The 18,790-nt window shown below is 44.0% G+C and overlaps 1 protein-coding gene across 1 annotated transcript; it reads right to left on the minus strand.

The window, feature by feature from the left end:
- Nucleotides 1-4,547: 4,547 nt before the first annotated feature.
- On the minus strand, nt 4,548-5,915 carry GCNT4 (glucosaminyl (N-acetyl) transferase 4). Its single transcript, XM_075542660.1, has one exon. It carries the CDS (start codon nt 5,913-5,915, stop codon nt 4,548-4,550), a length of 1,368 nt encoding a protein of 455 aa, XP_075398775.1.
- Nucleotides 5,916-18,790: the final 12,875 nt, after the last annotated feature.

Raw genomic sequence — 18,790 nt, forward strand, 5'->3', positions numbered from 1 at the left:
GACTATAACAGAATTTGGTGGAAGAAGCTCTGTTTGAAGCTAGGCAACACAATTTCTGCCTAGCCATCTCTGTGGGTCAGTAGTCCTGGGAACCCAAATGCTATGCTTCAAGGAAGTCCAGGTCACATGGAGTTCATGTGGAAAGTGCCAGGCGCTTGGACCTCATACAGACCTGAAATGACAGCCAGCATCAATACGCCAGCCATGTGAATGAGATGCCTCGCAATGGTCTCCTCTAGCCCACTGCCCAGCATCCCACCAACCACTCTGTGCAGCCGCGATGAAATTTCCTTGCTTAGCCCCACTCAAATAGCAGAATTGTGAGAAAAACGCATGATTATTATTGCTTGAACAGTTTTTCCCTGCATGTATATATATAGGCAGTAGGTATGAGTAAATATACACACACACCTATTGACTCTCATTACTCAACACTTCACATTTATAATCATAGGTCATCTACCCAACTACTTTGCACATTAACAATACACACCTAGCAGTAATAAATGCCAAGATGTGAGGTAAGTGGAACACTGACTGTGATGATTATGGGTCAACTTGGCTGGGCCCTGATTCTCAGTGGCTTAGCAGTCACATGATGATGTCATTTGACAGTTATGTAATAATATAATCATCCTCCATTTTCACATAATGACCTGGTCTTTAGAACGGAACCATATCAATAAGACATGGTGTACATAGACTCTTATGATTAGAACATTTATACATATATAATAGTTTTGTCAGGATATTATTGCAAAGGCTTGACTTGAGGTCGGATACATGAGCTTCTTGGTCTTAACACAGCCTCATGGCTGACACACTGATCTGCCTCTGAGTTCAACTCAAGTTGATTATACAGTGTCATAGGAACTTTTTTTTTCAGTAGGGAGAACAGATTTGCAATTATCTACACATCTTCTTGTCAGATTTCCTCATAATCAGTTTCATGAAACTAGAAGCCAATTGTTCCTATTCAATTGTATAATTTATAGTCACCAAAGTGAATATATTGATCTAAAGAAACTTGGATATTTAAAAATATATTATACAAGCTTCCTTTCCCTAAAGCCCACCAAAAAGAAACAAATATGCAAATGTCTGTGGATTTATATGGCTGTCCAACTTGGCAAGAGCAAGACTTAGGATGATTTGTGAGAACAGCATGCATAACCCTTGCCAGCCAGGAAGGCTGATGCCTGACAGGGCTTTAGATAGGATGAAAGATGAATAAAGCCTGGGGGAACATTGAGAGCTAGTCTATGATGCCAAGCACTTGGCTCAACCAGGCTGGAAAAGGCACCTTTGTCCAGGACAGAGAAGTTCATCAGGAGTCGCTGCCAACAAAACCTGATGACATTGACGGGACAAGACCCACCGGCGGTCCAGGGATTTAGAACCAAGGTGGGAGTCCATGCCTAGAGAAGAGTTTTGATTTTCTACAGTGAAGAAACAGAGATAAAAAGAGTTCAAAACTTAATCAAGCAGTAATTATCAGGGAGAGGGGAAGGGTGGAGGATGGGGGGCAAAAAGGGAAGGGTTTATATTAAACAATAAATACAAAATTTAAATATATAAGATAAAAATTGCTTCATGGGAAGGAAAAAACCCTTCCAGATTCCTTACCCCTCCGATCTAAATATTGGTCTGAGTGGTTAAAAGAGGAGGAAAGGTAAAACTGAAGTGGACTTGGGTCCTTTAATGACACACAAGTTCATTTCAAAAATTAAAAAATTATATAGGAAAGTCATAGTATAGTACATAAAAAAACTAACCTGAAGGACGATGAGAAATCCTGAAAAGTTCTTTGAGACATTGCCAAAATAAACAACTTACGTTCATATATCGATCTGCTATACTCATATGTAATACACAGGTTGGACTTCCTAACTCTGAAGTGAAAGTAACCCTGCTCCTCAAATATTAAGCAAATGCCATACATTTTCAGCAGTTTTTTGGGGAGTCAGCATACCCAGACAAAGGAAAGGCCAAAAATCCCAGGAGTCTGAGTTTTGAAGCACATTTTATTTTATGATTCTGAAAAATTAACATATAGCAATAGCATAATATAAAAATGCAACACGAGTTTATGTAAAAGTTCTACAATGGGAAATCATGTCTTCTGAAAACAATAAAAAACAAAATATGCAATTCAGAGGACAGTTGACAAAAATGCGTTCTGAAAAACCCTTAAAACTCTTATTTTTTCATCATCAATGTTTATAACATAAGTAAGGGTACATTCACTTTACCTTCCCAGAATGGATTGTCCCTTTAGATTTTCTATGAAATATATCTATGTACATATAGATATACACACAAATGTATATATATGTATGTATATGTCCATGTTCACCTCATTCTGGAAGGCAAAAAAAAGGCTTCAAATTTTTAGGATCAGTGAAAATACGAAAAACGTTTGAAACAGCAATAACCCTAGTTTTTAAACATGTATACTAATATAGTACATTGTTCACAAAATGCAGATATATTTGATATCTTTTGGTAGCACTTTCATTAATATGATCCACGATCCACATACAATTTACAAACTCCAAGATCCCAATGTCACCTCCAAACAACTCGAGTCTAGGTTAAATAAATACTATACAAAAAACATCTGTGACACACAGACGGTTGAACATTCTCCAGAGAAGCCTCACCCCACAAGGCTTGAGGGAAGACTGCGGTTTGAAAGCGTTGAGGAATCTGGAGGGTCTCCCATTGCTAAAAGGGGTGATCTGGTCAGCAGCTCCTGAACGGGAAATAACGGAGTCCAAGAGAAGTGTTACTGAGGGAAGAAAGCACTGCCACCTACCAACTGGCAAAGGATCCAATGAGCAGAGGACAGAATCATTTCTTGCCCTAAAGGAAAGAACTACACCAATTCACCCACTTTATTTTTCCACCTTTTTTTTCTGATTACTTATGGCATAAAATTTCAGACAAAATCTATGAGTTTAAGCCTGTTTTGTATTGATACACAATGGATGGCAGGGAGAGTATTTCTACCCCTGGCCTGGTCTAAGGCACTCTTAAAAAACTCCCTACCACTGAGTCAATTCAGACTCCTATCAACTCTACAGCAGAGAGTAGAGTAGAACTCTTCCACTGTGGGGTTCCAAGACTGTAACTACAAAGTAGAAAGCCTGGTTTTTCTCCCAGAGTAGCTGGTTGTTTTTAACTGCTGACCTTGTGGTTAGCAGCCCAAAGTGTAACCACTATACACTACCGGATGCGAATCCTAGTTGGGCTGAAAAGAACACTCATCTACCCCACCACCAAAACTCTTTAAAAGGGACTGTAAACATGGAGAAAGGCTTTGTATTTGACTCTCTGGGTAGTCCTTTAAGGTACAGGTTTCATAAAATATTACTAATGAATATTTTCACTGTGTCCTGAGGAAAGTTAGCTTTTTCTCTCTGGATCTAAGCTTGAGAAGCAGACAATTACAGTAAACTTTAAGCTCTTAAAACTTTCCACTTGGATCTCACTTGGATGGTCAAAAAGAAATAAAATAAATCAATGTCCACAATATTTACTTCAGAAAGTGGTCACATTTCACATAACCTTTTCAAGAAGATGTGGTGGCTCTCGGGTTGACAGGTGGAACGATTCACAGAACAAAAACCAACTAATCCCACAGAAATATTCCATGGTAAAAACTTACCTATCATGATAATCGACAACTGGAAGACTTGGTTTCAATGATCTGGGTGTGACACTTTGAACTATCAATTCGCTCTTAATTTTTTATCAGTAAGTAGGTTTTAAAAAAAATAGTAGAGCCCAAAATGAAACCATTCACGACAGCACTGTGCATGTGATGCCAAAGTTGGGTGAATCCCAGTGCCCCAAAGTGCCCCTACTCACTCACGCAGCCTTCCCTCATGTACACTACACCGACTCCCCCAAGCGAGTCTCCCTGAGTCTGAAGAGTGAACAAGTGATGCACCAAAAAGTCAATTATGCTTTGGCAAATGGGCGATTCTTTGAGCAGTTAACCTTCTCCTCCTAGTATTTTAATGGTTAAGAAAAAAGCCTAGAAAATGGAATTGAGAAACAAATGTGTTGGTGCCTGCACTTAAGCACTATTCTGAAAGGGGCGGTTTGGACGGTTACATCATTACCACATACCCCAAAAGCTAACAAGAGTTTTGGTTGCTATGTGAAGAAACTAAAGCTATTAAGGATGCTGTATGATTAGAGTGAGCCACTGAATCTCAAGGTCACCCATTATAATTTAGATTTAATTTCAATTAAGTTTTCGAAGAAAGCTCCTGGCATACAATAGGTACTCAATAAACACCTGACTAATCAAATGTGTAATAGCTGTCATTTAGCTCACTGAGATTATAAGCAAAAACTAACAACAACAACAACAACAACAACAAATTCCCAACAACTGCAGGCCCGATCATCTTCCCTTAGGCATAGAATTCTCGGCACCTTTCAAACTAAGAAAAGACTTATGTTCAAATGGGACTGAGCACAAGTCCACCTTAACACCATTCATCAGACACCCACATGCTTTCCTCATGGTACTACTATCGTGATGGGACTGTGGGTTTTGTGCCCATAAATATATTTTCTGAAGACAAAGTGATCCATTCTTTCTGTTGTTCCTCAAGCTTTTCTGCCAAGCATTTAATTAACACAGGGTCAACCTTAGAGTCAAATTTATTAGCAAACCAATGGCCATATTGTATAAGCCACCGCAATTCTGCTGCTCCATAGATGCACACACTTCGGAGGTGAGAGCCAGTACAACTGGGGTAGAGAAGGCCTTCGTGGTAATTCCATTTGACAAGGCGGGTCTTACTCTGGAGGTCAGATATATCCTGGGAGGTCCTAGAAACCCCTCCCGGTATTCCTGGTACCCGAATTAGGGTTGCCCAAAAATGCTCATCAGGTGAGTACGTATCTTCAGACCAGGCAAAAAAGTCTTTAACGAGGGAATTGTTTAAAATATATTTAACGAATGCTTGACTTAGGACAAAATAAGCACTGCCAACAAAGACCTCTATGTTATGAGGTGGCTTTTCCTTGGAGAGATTGGTCCTTATCGGTAGCTTCACATATTCATAGGGCACCTTTCGGAGTTCATGGTGAAACGTGAATCTTTCCTTTTTACTGTTAGGGGGTTTCACTGTCTCTAGCATGTTTCCTCCCTTGAGCTTCTTCAACTCTGATACTAGCTCAAAGTTTGATTTCAAAGGGAAATCTTGACCACACAGATTGATAACGTATTTCCATTGCACTGAAGACCTGAGAAGGTCTGACAAACAATTTAGATCAGCTTGGAGTCGGGAAATGTGGGCATATTCTACAGACTCTAACTTGGAAGCAATGAAAACATTGGAGAAGCACTTCGCTAAATTGTTCATGGCAACTTTGAAGGTATCGGGTGATTTGTGGTCATAATGGATGCAGTAGATATTGTGATGGTTGTAGATGGCATGGATAAGCCTCTCGACCATAATGGCATCTTTGTGAACCACCAAGGAGTAGGCTATTGGGAATCTTTTCTCTTCTCTTGAAACAAGCTTCTGATGGTACCTTCTGATGGCCCGATACACCTCACAATCGCTGGTTATTGCCACAACATCTTCATCGTCTAAGTCAATGATGTCTCTTTGTCTTATTTCCAGACTCTTGCCAATTTCCAAAGGTTCCTGGTCATAGATACCTGAACAGTTAATTTCATACCTGTCTTCAGACTGCATGTGCGTATATCTGTTTCTCACAAAAGGTGAGGTACTTAAGGAATACTCCACCAAATAAATGTCTCTTTGAGGAAAGAGAAGTCTTCTCACATTTAAGAGTTTTAATATGGAGAACAGCCATAGGGTCAGAAACAGGATAAAAACTTTCTGTTGTAGTGGGTATTTAAAACAGCATTTTAATTTCTTCATTCTGTAAGAAAAAGAAAGGAAGAATTCAGTTAAAATATTAAGAGAAAATCAGCTCACTGGCTACCCACCACGTGCCAGGCTCCACTATGAATAAGACTCTTAAAAAAAAAAATAAGACCCTTGTAAGAATTCAAACGCCCTGCCACTGAATCATTGCCAACTCACAGCAACCCTATAGGTCAGGATAGAACTGCCCCTGTGAATGTTTGAGATTGTTAACTCTTTAAGGGAGTAGAAAGTCCTGTCATTTCTCCTGAGCAGCTGGTGATTTTGAACGGCTGACCTGGAGGTTAGCAACTCAACGCATAATCACTATGTGTGACAGTTACATAATCTATTGTCAACTTGTGAAGGGGTGGAGTCTAGCCTGTCAATAGGATCGCAGCTTGATGACCTCATTTGGAGGCACGGCGGATATAAACAGCTCACTGGAGGCCAGATACACTCCCTCCCTGTGAGACATTCCTACTGACAAGCCACATGGAGCCAAGCTGATGGAACCAGAGCCCTGGAGCTGGAGAAGCCAAGTGGAGACCCACACCAGTGCTGAAATGCTTCCACTGCCACTGGGTCCACAAGACTTTCCACCCACTGGCCTGTGATCATCATTGCATGGCTGCGTGAGTCTGAAGAGGAATTTAAACACTGGTATCAGGTATAGGGGCTAATATTAAACTTATGGACTTGAACTGGACTGGGCGGGGATGTTTTCTTAATATACAATTACTCTTTGGTATAAAGTGCTCTCTTACACACATGAGTGTCTATAAATTTGTTTCTCTAGTCAACCCAGAGTAGTACACTATGCCACCAGGGCTCCTATAAGAATCTAGCAATAAGAAAATGAAAATATGTAGAATGATAGGTATAATTAACACAATAAAATCCTAATTCTGAAAGATTTTAGTTAATGACTAGGATGGCAAATAATATAAACTCCTAAAGTATATTAAAAAAAAACAAGCAAACCCACTGTTTATCCAGTTGATTGAGAATCACAGTGATCCTGAAAATATATGTATGATATGGGGCTGCTAGGACTCAGCAGTGATTTGATGATAACGTTTCCTTTTTTGTTTTTGCTTTTAATGTAGTATGTGCACTTCTGCTAAGCAAATTGGGGAAGCATTCCTCTGGTATGGGCAGAGTGTAGAGAGAATTGAACATCAAGATGCCCCGGGAGATAGCAATGGCCCACTGGAGGCCAAAAGGAACATCCTTCTGGTTTCCTATCGCATCCCGAGTAGGCCAAGGTTGGAAGTCAGATGGGGACAGCCTGTTCAGCCCACCTTCAGAAACATGTAGCTAAACACCCAAAGGTATTATAAGAAGGTATTTGAAAATAAACTAAAAATGTGTATAGATTTTAAACTTTGGGTATCGGTAAATCTGCACATTTCCTGTATTTTTCATTTTGTTAGCCCACATAGGGGCTTTTACAGGAATCGGCAATTTAGTCTTCAATGAGAACAGTCGGAGTCACTGAGACTGAGCGTACAAAGAACCAGTGGCGACTAGAGGATGCCTTCTACCCCCCCAAAGAGGGTTGCCCTAAGATGCCTTAGTCCCAGAAGTCACCCTTCACGTCAAACAATATCAACTGTGAATCTTGTGCTCCCTTAAATGATATAAAAGTTGTTCAAGGGAACCCCAACTTGTTGTGTCAACTTTCACCCAAAACACAAAGTAAGATTAAAAACAAACACTGGCCTTTTAAAGTATTGATAGTGGTCTTCTCTTTCTTACTCATTATTTATATTTTTATCTTTATATTATTATGATTTTATCCTTACCACTTTATTTCTGTTTGTGTTCTGTTGGGTTTTCCAGTGTGTGAGGACACAGGAGTGGATACATTGAGCTAACTGATGCAAGGGTTTATAAGGAACTAAGTGGTGGGAGGGTGAGGGATAGGGAGGGTGAGGAGATTTGGGGAGTAAACAATGAAGGGGGAGGGGGGAGCACTAGAACTGAATGTGATTACATAAGTCATTTTAAAGGTGATTTAACTGTAAAAAAAAGAAAATTTTCCAGATAGGGCAAGATATGACAAAATAACAATCTATAAATTATCAAGGGCTCATGAGGGAGGGGAGAGCGGTGAGGGAGGAAAAAAAAAAAGAGGACCTGATGCAAAGGGCTTAAATGGAGAGCAAATGCTTTGAAAATGATTAGGGCAAAGAAAGTACGGATGTGCTTTATACAATTGATGTATGTATATGTATAGATTGTGATGAGTTGTATGAGCCCTAATAAAATGTAAGAAAAAAAAAGGATTAGGGCAAAGAATGTACAGATGTGCTTTATACAACTTATGTATGTATATGTATGGATTGTGATAAGAGTTGTATGAGCCCCTAATAAAATGTTTTTAAAAAAAGAAAAACTTCTAAAATTGATTGTGATAATGATTGTACAATTTTTCTTGATATGATCAAACTTTCTAATTGTTTGGTATGTGGATTTTGTGCCAATAAAACTAAAAAATTAAAATTAAAAACTGTCTGGAGGGGCAATTTGTTAATGTCTGATCTTCTTAAATGCACCCAACTCTTGGATCAAGAACTCTGCTTCTGAAATGTGCTTGAACATTCCACGTACACAGCGACACACTTGAGGAAACTCCCTACAGAAGATGAAGACCAAAGGCAACAGGGCACTGATTAAATTACACCCACCCTACTGCGAAAACACCTGAGATGGGTCAGCATGTACACGCTGATGTGGAACAATTTCAGACATATTGTGAAGCAATAAGCCAAATGTAGAAATACATATAGCATGCTCACATATGTATCCAAAAAGCCTCCTGAGGAAATGGTGTGAAGGTTACATTTAGCCTCTGACTTCAGCAGAGAAAGCCAATCCAAGCCCTCCTCACCACAAGGTCAACTGCCACAAGGCCGGGATCAGACATGCCTCCCTCTACCCTCCATCCTCCTTTACCCTCTTCTGAAACCAACCGTTCCTCCTACGACACTCACTCTACCTCTCTGCTAGATTTGACCATCTGCAATGGGAACACAGAACTCACAGAAAACACTCGCAATGATGAGGCTGAGTTACAGACGTGAACAGCCTGCCACAAGTCAGGATCCGAAAACATGAAGAGGTCAGTTAGCGGTTCCCAGCAATGCCTGTCCTCTGTTAGCAGCCTGGTCCTTGGCCTCTCGGCCACAGGGTCCATTGACCTCTGCCTGGTTTTGAGTAGGAAGGTTTGCCCACTGCTCTGCCTCACAGTCTCGTCTTTTCTGGTTGCAGCACTGCAGGGTGCCTCTCCCACTTCAGATTGGGAGGGATCTTGAGTATGCTCCACTGGGGCTCTTCTTGATGGTCCCAGGTCTCCCCTCTGGTCCCGCTTCTGAGATGGCTCTCGGAGACATAAAAGAATGGCATTCCTTTCTATTGATGTCTCACCCGTCCTATTTGAAGACCCTCCAGTAAGCCATTTCACATCACCACTGCTATTCCATACATATGTCATTGTATGTACAGATCAACAAGTTTCTTCTGAAAGGGCCACATAGTAAATATTTGTGGCTTGGGAGGCCACACTGTGTCACAAAGCACTCATCTCTACCTCTGTAGTAGAAAAGCAGTCATAGACAATAAATGCACACATGAATTAGCATTACTATGGGCCAATAAAACTTTATTTACCAAAGTACATGACTTCCTGGATTTGGCCCTGGGCCTATAGTTCACCAAGTCCTTGTAGAGTTTTTCCAGAAGGCCCCACTCTATACACCACACAGATAATAGGAGTTGCTTGGAGTAGTAGGGCACAAGAGGTCTGACGACTGGCACCTGGCTGGTCCTGCTGTGCTAGAGAGTTGGTCCTGAGTCATAGGACCCTATAAAGCAAGGTAAATGAGCCCAGAGTTTCCTTGCCTACACTCTGCAGAAAGAGATGACCAGACCCGAGTGGCCAGTGGGTTTGAACGAATTGCCAATCTTTGGTTAGCAGCCAAGTGTTTAATCACTGAGCCACCAAGGTTTCTGGGGGCCTTGGCGAAAGGGATTTACTTACCAATGAATATCGTTATATTATTTTATCTGAAAAATAGTAAAAAGGTTTAAAAATAAAAAGACAAGTTGACTAGAGAGAAATCATACCCCTAAGCCACTGTCATTGAGTTGCTTCTGATTCATAGTGATCTTACAGCAGTTGGATTCTTTGTCTTGTTCATGGTTAGAGGGCAGCAGGGTTGACGGAGCAACTGGAGATGCTTCAAAGAGGCCCAAACACTGAGAATCGGTGGGGGAGGGGAGATTCTGAGAGGCCTGTGGGCAATTTTTCAAGAACTCAAGGTCCACTCTATGTCTGTAGGTTATTTCCATATAAATAAATGAAAAAAGCCCTGTCCAGGAGTGGCACGTCAGTTCTCATTCAAATCCACTTGGATCCTTCTCTCTTTTTTTAAAATTTAATTTTTATTTATTTATTTACTTTACAGTTTATTAGGGGCTCATACAACTCTTATCACAATCCATACATATACATACATCAATTGTATAAAGCTCATCCATACATTCTTTGCCCTAATCATTTTCAAAGCATTTGCTCTCCACTTAAGGGACCCTTCTCAATTAAAGAACAACCCCTTTACCACAGTGGATGTATTTATCAGACAAGGGACTACACTCTAAAATTTTCAGAAAAATATAACAGTTCAACAAGAATCCAATTAAAATGGGCAGAGGACATGAATAGACAATCCACCAAAGAAGACCTTCAGGCAGCCAACAAGCATATGATGAAATGGCTATTTCATTAGCCATTCCAGAGATAGAAATCAAGACCATGAGCTATCACCTCACCCTGGTATCCATAGCCAAGTTTAAACAAAGGAACCACAACTGATGCTGGCAAGGGTGTGGAGAGGCTGGAACCTTGTATACTGCTGACAGGACTGCCAGAAAGGGAAACTCCCTAGGAAAGCAGTCTGGTGCTTCCTCCAAAAGTTAGTAATAGAAAAATCATGACACAGTGGTTCCTTTACTCGATATACATCTGTGGTAGTCACCTAATTGGTGTCAATTTAAGGATTAAGAGTGTAGGGGTGGAGTCTAGGCTGTCAATCTGGAGATAGCCAATGAGGCTTCTGTGGGCATGGCCTTCTCCTGAGAATTCTGGGAAATCTGGGACTTCTTCCTTGGAGGCGGAAGACACCTCTCTCTCTGCTATTCCCTGGGAGGCGTTGCAAAAGACAAGACACGCGGATGCAAGCAGACCTCGAAGCCGGAGAAGCCACAGAGAGATCCCTGCCAGCACTGAGATGCTTACAACGCCACTGGACCCAAAGACTTTCTACCCACTGGCTTGTGATTGTCCTGCACTTGGCTTCATTGCATGTCTTTCGTGAGTCTGAAGAGGACTTTATAGATTGATATTGGACATATGGGCTAATATCAGACTTATGGCCTTGGACCAGACTGGGTTGGGACGTTTTCTCAATGTTCAATTCCTCTTATATATAAAACTCTTTCCTACACACATGTGAGTTTCTGTGGGCTTGTTTCTTTAGTATACCTGAACTAACACAACATCCTAGAAAAATAAGAGCCATGACACAAATAGATATATGCACACCCATGTTCACTGTAGCATGATTCACAAAAGCAAAAAAAGATAGAAACAACCCCCACAGTGGGAGAATGGATAGGCAAACTTTGGTATATACAACACAATGGAAAACCAGACAATGTTGAAGAGTAACAAGGAATCTGCAAAATAGTTCACAAGGATGATCCTTGGGAACATCATGCGGAATGAAGTTACTCAAGCAGAAAAGGACAACTATGGTTGAGACCACTATTCCACAAAGCTGAGAGTACTTTACCGAACTCACAGTAAAAAGGTAAATAAGAGAGAGTCAAGGATAGGTTTTGTACTAAAGAAACATTCTTTGATGTACAAAGAGATAAGAGGGTAAGGGAGGAAGAAGTCGTGAGTATTGGGTAGACAAGTGTTAACTTGGATGAAAGGGAAGACAGGAAGACAGTTAAGAGGGAGGTTGACCCAAAATGGAGGCAGGGGAGAGATTGGCGCAAGTTAAAGGTAGCAGAGGCAAATATTGTTGTGTATATAATCCTGCAACAGTGGGTATCTATAATTAGAAGGTTGGATAGACACACTGGCAGAGCAGGTAGGTGTGTTATCTTCCTGAGCATTCGCTCCTTTATCTCTAGGATCTAATAGCCATTGCAATAGCTACAGAGAATTCCCAGATAACATTCATGATTAAAGGGTTTATTAAGGAAGGTACTAGGTAGTGATGCAAATGAGAAATGCTCATGGCAGAGTTATTCATCAAGACATGTTACAAAGTTCTTTGGGGAATATATGTAGTATATGTTGTTTTAGATGCTACCGAATTGGTTCTAGCTTAGTGACCCTACATACAACAGAACTGAGCACCGCCTGGTCCTCAACCATCCCCGTGGTTGTTGCTATGCTTGGGTCCAGTGTTGTAGCCACTGTGCCAATCCACCTTCAAAGTAAAATGAGTTCTCACTATCCTTGCCTCTAAGGAGCACTCTGACACCATCATTGAAGGGCTTCCTGTTTTTCTTTCTCTCAAGGATCAGTGGTGGGTTTGAACAACCAACCTTTCCATTAGCAGCTGAGCGCTTAACCACAGAGCTCTTTAGAATTAGGTGTTACCCAGAGTAAAATTCTGCATGTTCTGTTCTCATTTTGACTACAAAATCTCCCAATGAGCCACAGTTAATAGTTCACCCCCGACACTTAAGTGGTGAGATGAAAAAACCTCAGATTTCCCATAAAGAAGTTTACAAAGCATTCCATGTGTCCTGCCATTGTTCCCCCCTCTGAAATTTAAGTACCATTTCCCTGGCGCACACCCTTCTGGAAATAAATCTGGAGCTCCGCACTCCCCTGAGCAGGTGATCTGGGAGACAGGGCTGCTGGCCCAGGCAGGTTGCGGGGGTGGGGGGGTGGGGTGGGGGGGTGGGGGGGGGTGGGGAACCGAGGGGGCGGGGGAGAGCTGGGGCCTGTTTGGGGAAACTCCTGGAGAGCCAGCTCTGGTTCCCATGTCTGGGGTTTGAGGTGGGGCGGGCAGGGACTGCGCCAATTTTCATGATGAAGGTGAGAGGATGGGAACCACCCAGGCCCCTCCATTTCAGAGCCGCCTTCTTCCCTCCAGGCCTTCAGAGTCCTCCACCCCAAGTTCAAGTCCGGGCAACAGCACCTCCCAAAGCAAAAGACACCCTTGACCCGCTCTCCCTGGCTGGGGAATTCCTGTAACTCCCACCCGCCTTCCTCCTCCTTAGAAATCAAACCCCAAGACCCTCGGTGGGCAATCACGCTGGCTCTCAGGGCTTACAAATGGCCGCCACTCCTTCCGGCTGGGGCCCGGCCGGAAGTGGTTTTCGGTGATGGGGAGGCTTCGGAAGGGCTCGAGGGGACGACTTACCTTAGGCCAGAGTCTTTTTCTTTTAACAAACAAACAACTTTTAATTGTGAATTAGCTAGGTGGCCCTGCCCAGGCCCTGGGTCCCTGTCCGGAAGCGCTGGCAGCAGCAGGTGGGGGAGCAACAGGCCCTGGACGTGGGGTCACGACCTCCGCCGGCCTCCGTGCCCAGTGCCCCTCCCCCCCACCGTCTGCTCAGCTCAGGCCCAGCGCCTAGGAGCCGGGCAGCAGGGTAACCTTCCACCAACACACCGCCCTGCCTTTTGCCTCCCAGAGGCTGGTGGGCAGGAAGCGGCAGGTGCTTTTACGCCAGGAAGCCGCCCTGCAATGACATGACCAACCATTACCCTCCGTGGCACCAGGGGTCATTCCCCCTCCCACCTGCCCAGCCCACAAGGAAGTCCAACCTGTCAACCTGTTAGGGAGTGTACAGCACCTGGGTTAGGGAAAATAAATTTCTTTTTAAAAATCATTTTATTGTGGGCTCGTACAGCTCTTATCATAATCCATACAGCTCTTATCACATCCATTGTACCTAGGTTGCCCTCGTCATTTAAAAAACCTTTTCTTTCTACTCCAGCCCTTGGTATCAGCTCATTGACCCCCGCCTCCCCCACCCTGGGTTAGAGATCTTAATGGTGGCTCTAGAACTGAAAAAGAAAACGATTCACAACAGCTCAGTAAAATGAGGTCTACTTGGAAAATGCAATAAAGAGCATTGACTGCACCACAGAGGCGCTGAACGAAGTCTTTCCCCCAATCACCATATTTTCTGAACTCTGGCTTAAAGGAAGTGGCAGAGACGCAACGTTATATAGCAGCTGAGGGGGTATAATTGCGTCCAGGGTTAAATGGCTGCAGGCACTTAGACTCAACTAACTTCTCAGCCGGCAAGTTTAAAACCCAGGGCTATTCCAGAAGTATGATGCCGATAGGAAGCTCTCTATCCTTGGAGAGAAAGTCTTGAAAAGGGATTTTCTCTTAGCTTGGGGACCAAGAATGAGGTCCCACCATTCCCTTTGGGAGACTGAATGGCCTAAGCTACCTGGTTTTTTTCTTTTTCAGTTAAGCCCTTCACACCTGAGTCTTTCCAAAGATTTATGCAAGCAGTGAGGAAAAGAAAGGCTGCCACACACCTAGATTTGAATCCCTGGGGTGACAGTACTTGTGACTTTGGTGAAACTATTAACCTCTCCAAACTGGTTCCTTTATCTCTCCTGGGGATTAGGGAGCCCCTTCCTAAGGGCCATGGGGGCTCAGAGAGGCCCTGTAAGTGCTCAGTTTGTGGGAAGTGTAGATACCTTCTCTTTCCCCATGCTCTGAATCCAAATCTTAATTGTTTTCCATTTACTATACAAAATTAAATATATATTTTTTCTTTTTAAGAGAAGAATCCACTAGACAATTTTAGGAAGGACTGACCTTCACTTGTTTTCTGACCAAAACGAGAGGTGGTGATGTGAGCACACAGCCAGGCGGCCACAGCTGACTTCCTTGGGCCTCAGGGGGAAAGGAGAACCCAAGTCCACACCAGCCCAAGGTCAATGCCTACAAGGCGGAGATCAGACCTGCCTCCACCCTCCAAAATTCTGGACCCTATTCTGCCACCAACCATCCCTCCCTCCCACAGTATGCTGTCGCTCTCCTGAGGTTGATCATTTTTAGCAATGGCCACACAGAACTCACAGACAATACTCAAAGTTATGCCCCAACCACAGAATGGAGTGATGGAGAAGATGAAGAATTCTACCAATACCATCCATCAGAAATGCATCAAGCATGCAATCAGGTTGCATTGATAATTATTGGCAATTGGCACGCAAAAGTTGGAAACAAAGAGGAAGGAATAGCAGTTGGATAATATGGTGACAGAAATGAAGAGTGAGGGAACGAAACGGGGAACCGACTACAGTGATGGATGTATAACGCCCCACCCTTCAAGCCCCCCCCCCACCCACCCAGGGACACACAACGGACACATGGGTGAATGGAGACAGTGGCTGGTGTAAGATATGAACATAATAATTTATAATTTATCAGGGGCCCATGATGGCAGGCGAGTAGGGGAGAGAGGGAAAAAAGAGGAGCTAACACCAAGGGCTCAAGCAGAAAGAAAATGTTTTGAAAATGATGATGGCAAAATACGTACAAATGTGTTTGGGCTAAACTTGATCATTCCTCTGTCATAATCGAACTGTTTTAAAACAGGAAGGGAAATTATCCTCACACCATGTTTGAATTCTGCCCTAAGGCCTTCCACCCAGTTTAGGAGAGTACAGTGAATCCCCAGCTAGGAAGTCAGATTCACTGACACTCCCTCCTTACCTTTCCGGTTGTGTAAATCTGTCCTCACTTGGAACCATGTGCGCCAACCCTGACTCACAACCAGCTCCTCACAAGCACCTCTCTGGCTGCTTGCGCAGCTTTGCAGTCACTAAATCGGCCTCAATCCTTTTCTTACACTTTGTAAAGTAAGACTAAATGAAAACCACATGCACCTGTTTAACTTACCTGCAAGCTGATTTAAGGACACATTTAAGGGAACAGATGGGCCTCATTGGTGATGCCAGGTCCTGATACCAGGTTGGGTATTGCCCGTGTTTACAGAGACTAAACCTGGAAGAGGTCTGGGGGGTAAATTACACCACCCAAGGGTGGGGAGTGGGTTGAAGGAAGTGCAAGCAATGTGCTAATGAAGACACGAGTCAATCTCCCAGCTAAGGAATCAATTAAAGGAAAAGCAAGCCAGCTCACCTGAAGATAGTCTTCCATCTGGGCGTCTTGTTTCATAGCCTGCCACCCGATTCCCTCATTCTTGTGGCTACTAGTGACACGATTTGGGCTCTCGGCGAATGGCTAAGTTTTAGCAGAAACCCTCCCCGTGTGGAGGATGCCCTCTCTGTGCACCCCACGATGTGAAAAGTCTGTGGATTTAGACATACCAGGAGTTTGGTGGGGTGCCCCCCCCGGAGTTTTACAAAGAGCCACACTCTTCAAGAGAACTACCATTTAAAAGGTGCACTCATAAGAAAGGAAACTCCTGATCCAGTTGGTTAAGCCGGTGTCCTTCCCAGCTCCTTGCTGTCAATAAGGCCCCATCCCCGCCCAACATGCTCAGTCCCAAACCCAGAGTCTGTTTTGGAAGCATACCGGAGGTGGGAGGATGACTCAGCCAAGCTGCGTCTTTCCTCCACACCCACAACACCATGCCAAGGAGCAGAAAGATGGGTTTCTTGCCCGAATGACCTGAGGTCCCCATTGTTGGAAAGATCTCAAAGATAGGTAAACATCCATCAGACTGTAAGTGAATAAACACACTAAGCACACAAAACTCCAGAACCATGACGGGCCAGTGACACGGTCCAAAGTGGGGACAAGCCAACCTCAAGGAACAAGAGGTTACAGGCTTTAAGGGGGAGAGGTTTTCCGTCCTGTTTGCAAAAGGAAATGCTTCCACTTAAGCTTTTTTTTCTCTCACAAGTCAGAAAACTAAGGAAAATAAAGCTGACCAGTTATTTGCCACCTGGCAGTAACACTCTGTGGACAGTGTGTGCTTTCAGACTGTTTTCACTGCACACTTTTTGGGGTTGTTTGTGTTTTAAAAAAAATACAAAAGCTTACTCTATCGGCCCTGTCCTGCACACTGTCCCTTTCGCGTCACGATATACAAGGTGACTGATGAATCCTCTGTTAAACTGGGCCTGTAAATCAAAGTGTCAGACAATAAACAATTTCTAACAAAGGTTCATATACTTTTCTATAGGAAAAGGCATTTAAATAGTAGAAGCTTGCTTTGTAGGATTTGTCCAGCAAAGCTAACCGATCTGTGATTTCTGAAGAAGCCTAGACCCTCAATTCCATGTTTGGGGGAGGACAGGGTGGGGAGAGGAAGGACATATTTTTTAAAAAGCACTTAGCAGTGATTGAAGACAGGCACTTCCGTGAGGAAAGAGCCCCATCAGAACACTTTCCCCCGCAGCTACAGCCAAGTGCTCCACTGCAGGGCCTCGGTAAAGCAGGTGCTCCACTGCAGGGCCTCGGTAAACCAGGTGCTCCACTGCAGGGCCTCGGTAAACTTGGCAATCGTTCCCAGGTCAGAAGCCTCTGTCAGTTCCAGCTCCCGCCTTCCTCTCAGAGCCCATCGCATGGGACTCTCCTTCTCCATGCCGCTTCACCAACACTGATCTGGGTAAAGTTCCTAGAACGGCTCACTCTTGTCTGCCTCCAGACTTTTGCACTTGCTGTTCCCATGTAGAACCACTGACCCGACCAGCCCCTTCCCATCCCTCAAGTTCAAGGCTCGCTCTTGTGTCCATTCTCCTTTGGGTTTTCTTCACGTAAACAGCCTGAGCAGTAGATCAGACGTTGGCTTGTTTATCCCGTCTCCCCACGGGGAGGGAAGGTGCTTAGAGAACTTGTTCACTGTTCTCACTGCAGCACCAAGCACACAGGGGTCACCTCCGCAGACTGGCCCTCAATAAGCAGCGCACTGCGCACGGTCCCCTTCATTGCTTACTTCCTGGTAAGCTGGGCATGAATCCAATCCCCAATGTTGTGGCAACAGCCTCAGTCCCCATGCCCGCACTTCCTCATCCTTGTGCCCAGCCATTCCCGTAGTCCCCTCCCAGCCCCAGCCACCACCGCTGGGTCAGAGCTCACAGGCTCGGGCGGGCACCATCTTCCTGCACTAGTTATATCCAGAACCTTCTGACAGAGTGCTAACGAGAGAGCCTGCTGGTTCTCACTGCCCCTGTGGGTTCACTAAGATGCTGGGACAACTCACAGGTTTTACACATGACATCACACTTGTCACGGCAGATTGATGACAACCCAAGCGGGATACAAATGAGACAGAGAGGTTGACGTCTGGGAGTTACAACACAAACCTTCCATGGCCCAAATAGGGCCACGTGACCCTCTGCTCACATGGTCAGTCACCAGGAAACTCCATCTGAGCCTCAGGGTTCAGGGCTCTTACTAGCCTCACCACGTGACCCTAAGAGACGCTATCATGCCTCCTAAGGCTAGGGGAGTGGTCACTCCCTACTCATGAATGAACCTCAGGGATTGGTCTGGCTGCAGAGTGGAGAACAAAGGTCAGCCAGATTTCCCCAAAGCAATTCTCGACCTTGCAAGGACAAAAAGTTACAAGTCCTGTCATTAAAAACTTGTGAGGTCGGTGACGGGAGGAGGAGGTTGGAGGGGAACGGTGGTGGACGTATGGGAATGGACAGCAGGAGGGTGGGTGAGGGGGGGGACAGTCGTTGGTGTGAGACATGAAAAAATTTTTTGTAGGTTATGGAGGGTTCATGAGGGAGGGGAAAAATTGAGCTGATGCCAGGGGTTCGGGTAGAAAGAAGATGTTTTGGGAGTGATGATGGCAACGATGTGCAAACGTGCTTGACACAGTGGATGGATGGATGGATTGTGGTAGGAGTT

Source organism: Tenrec ecaudatus, chromosome 2, assembly GCF_050624435.1.
Source record: "Tenrec ecaudatus isolate mTenEca1 chromosome 2, mTenEca1.hap1, whole genome shotgun sequence".
NCBI lineage: Eukaryota > Metazoa > Chordata > Mammalia > Afrosoricida > Tenrecidae > Tenrec > Tenrec ecaudatus.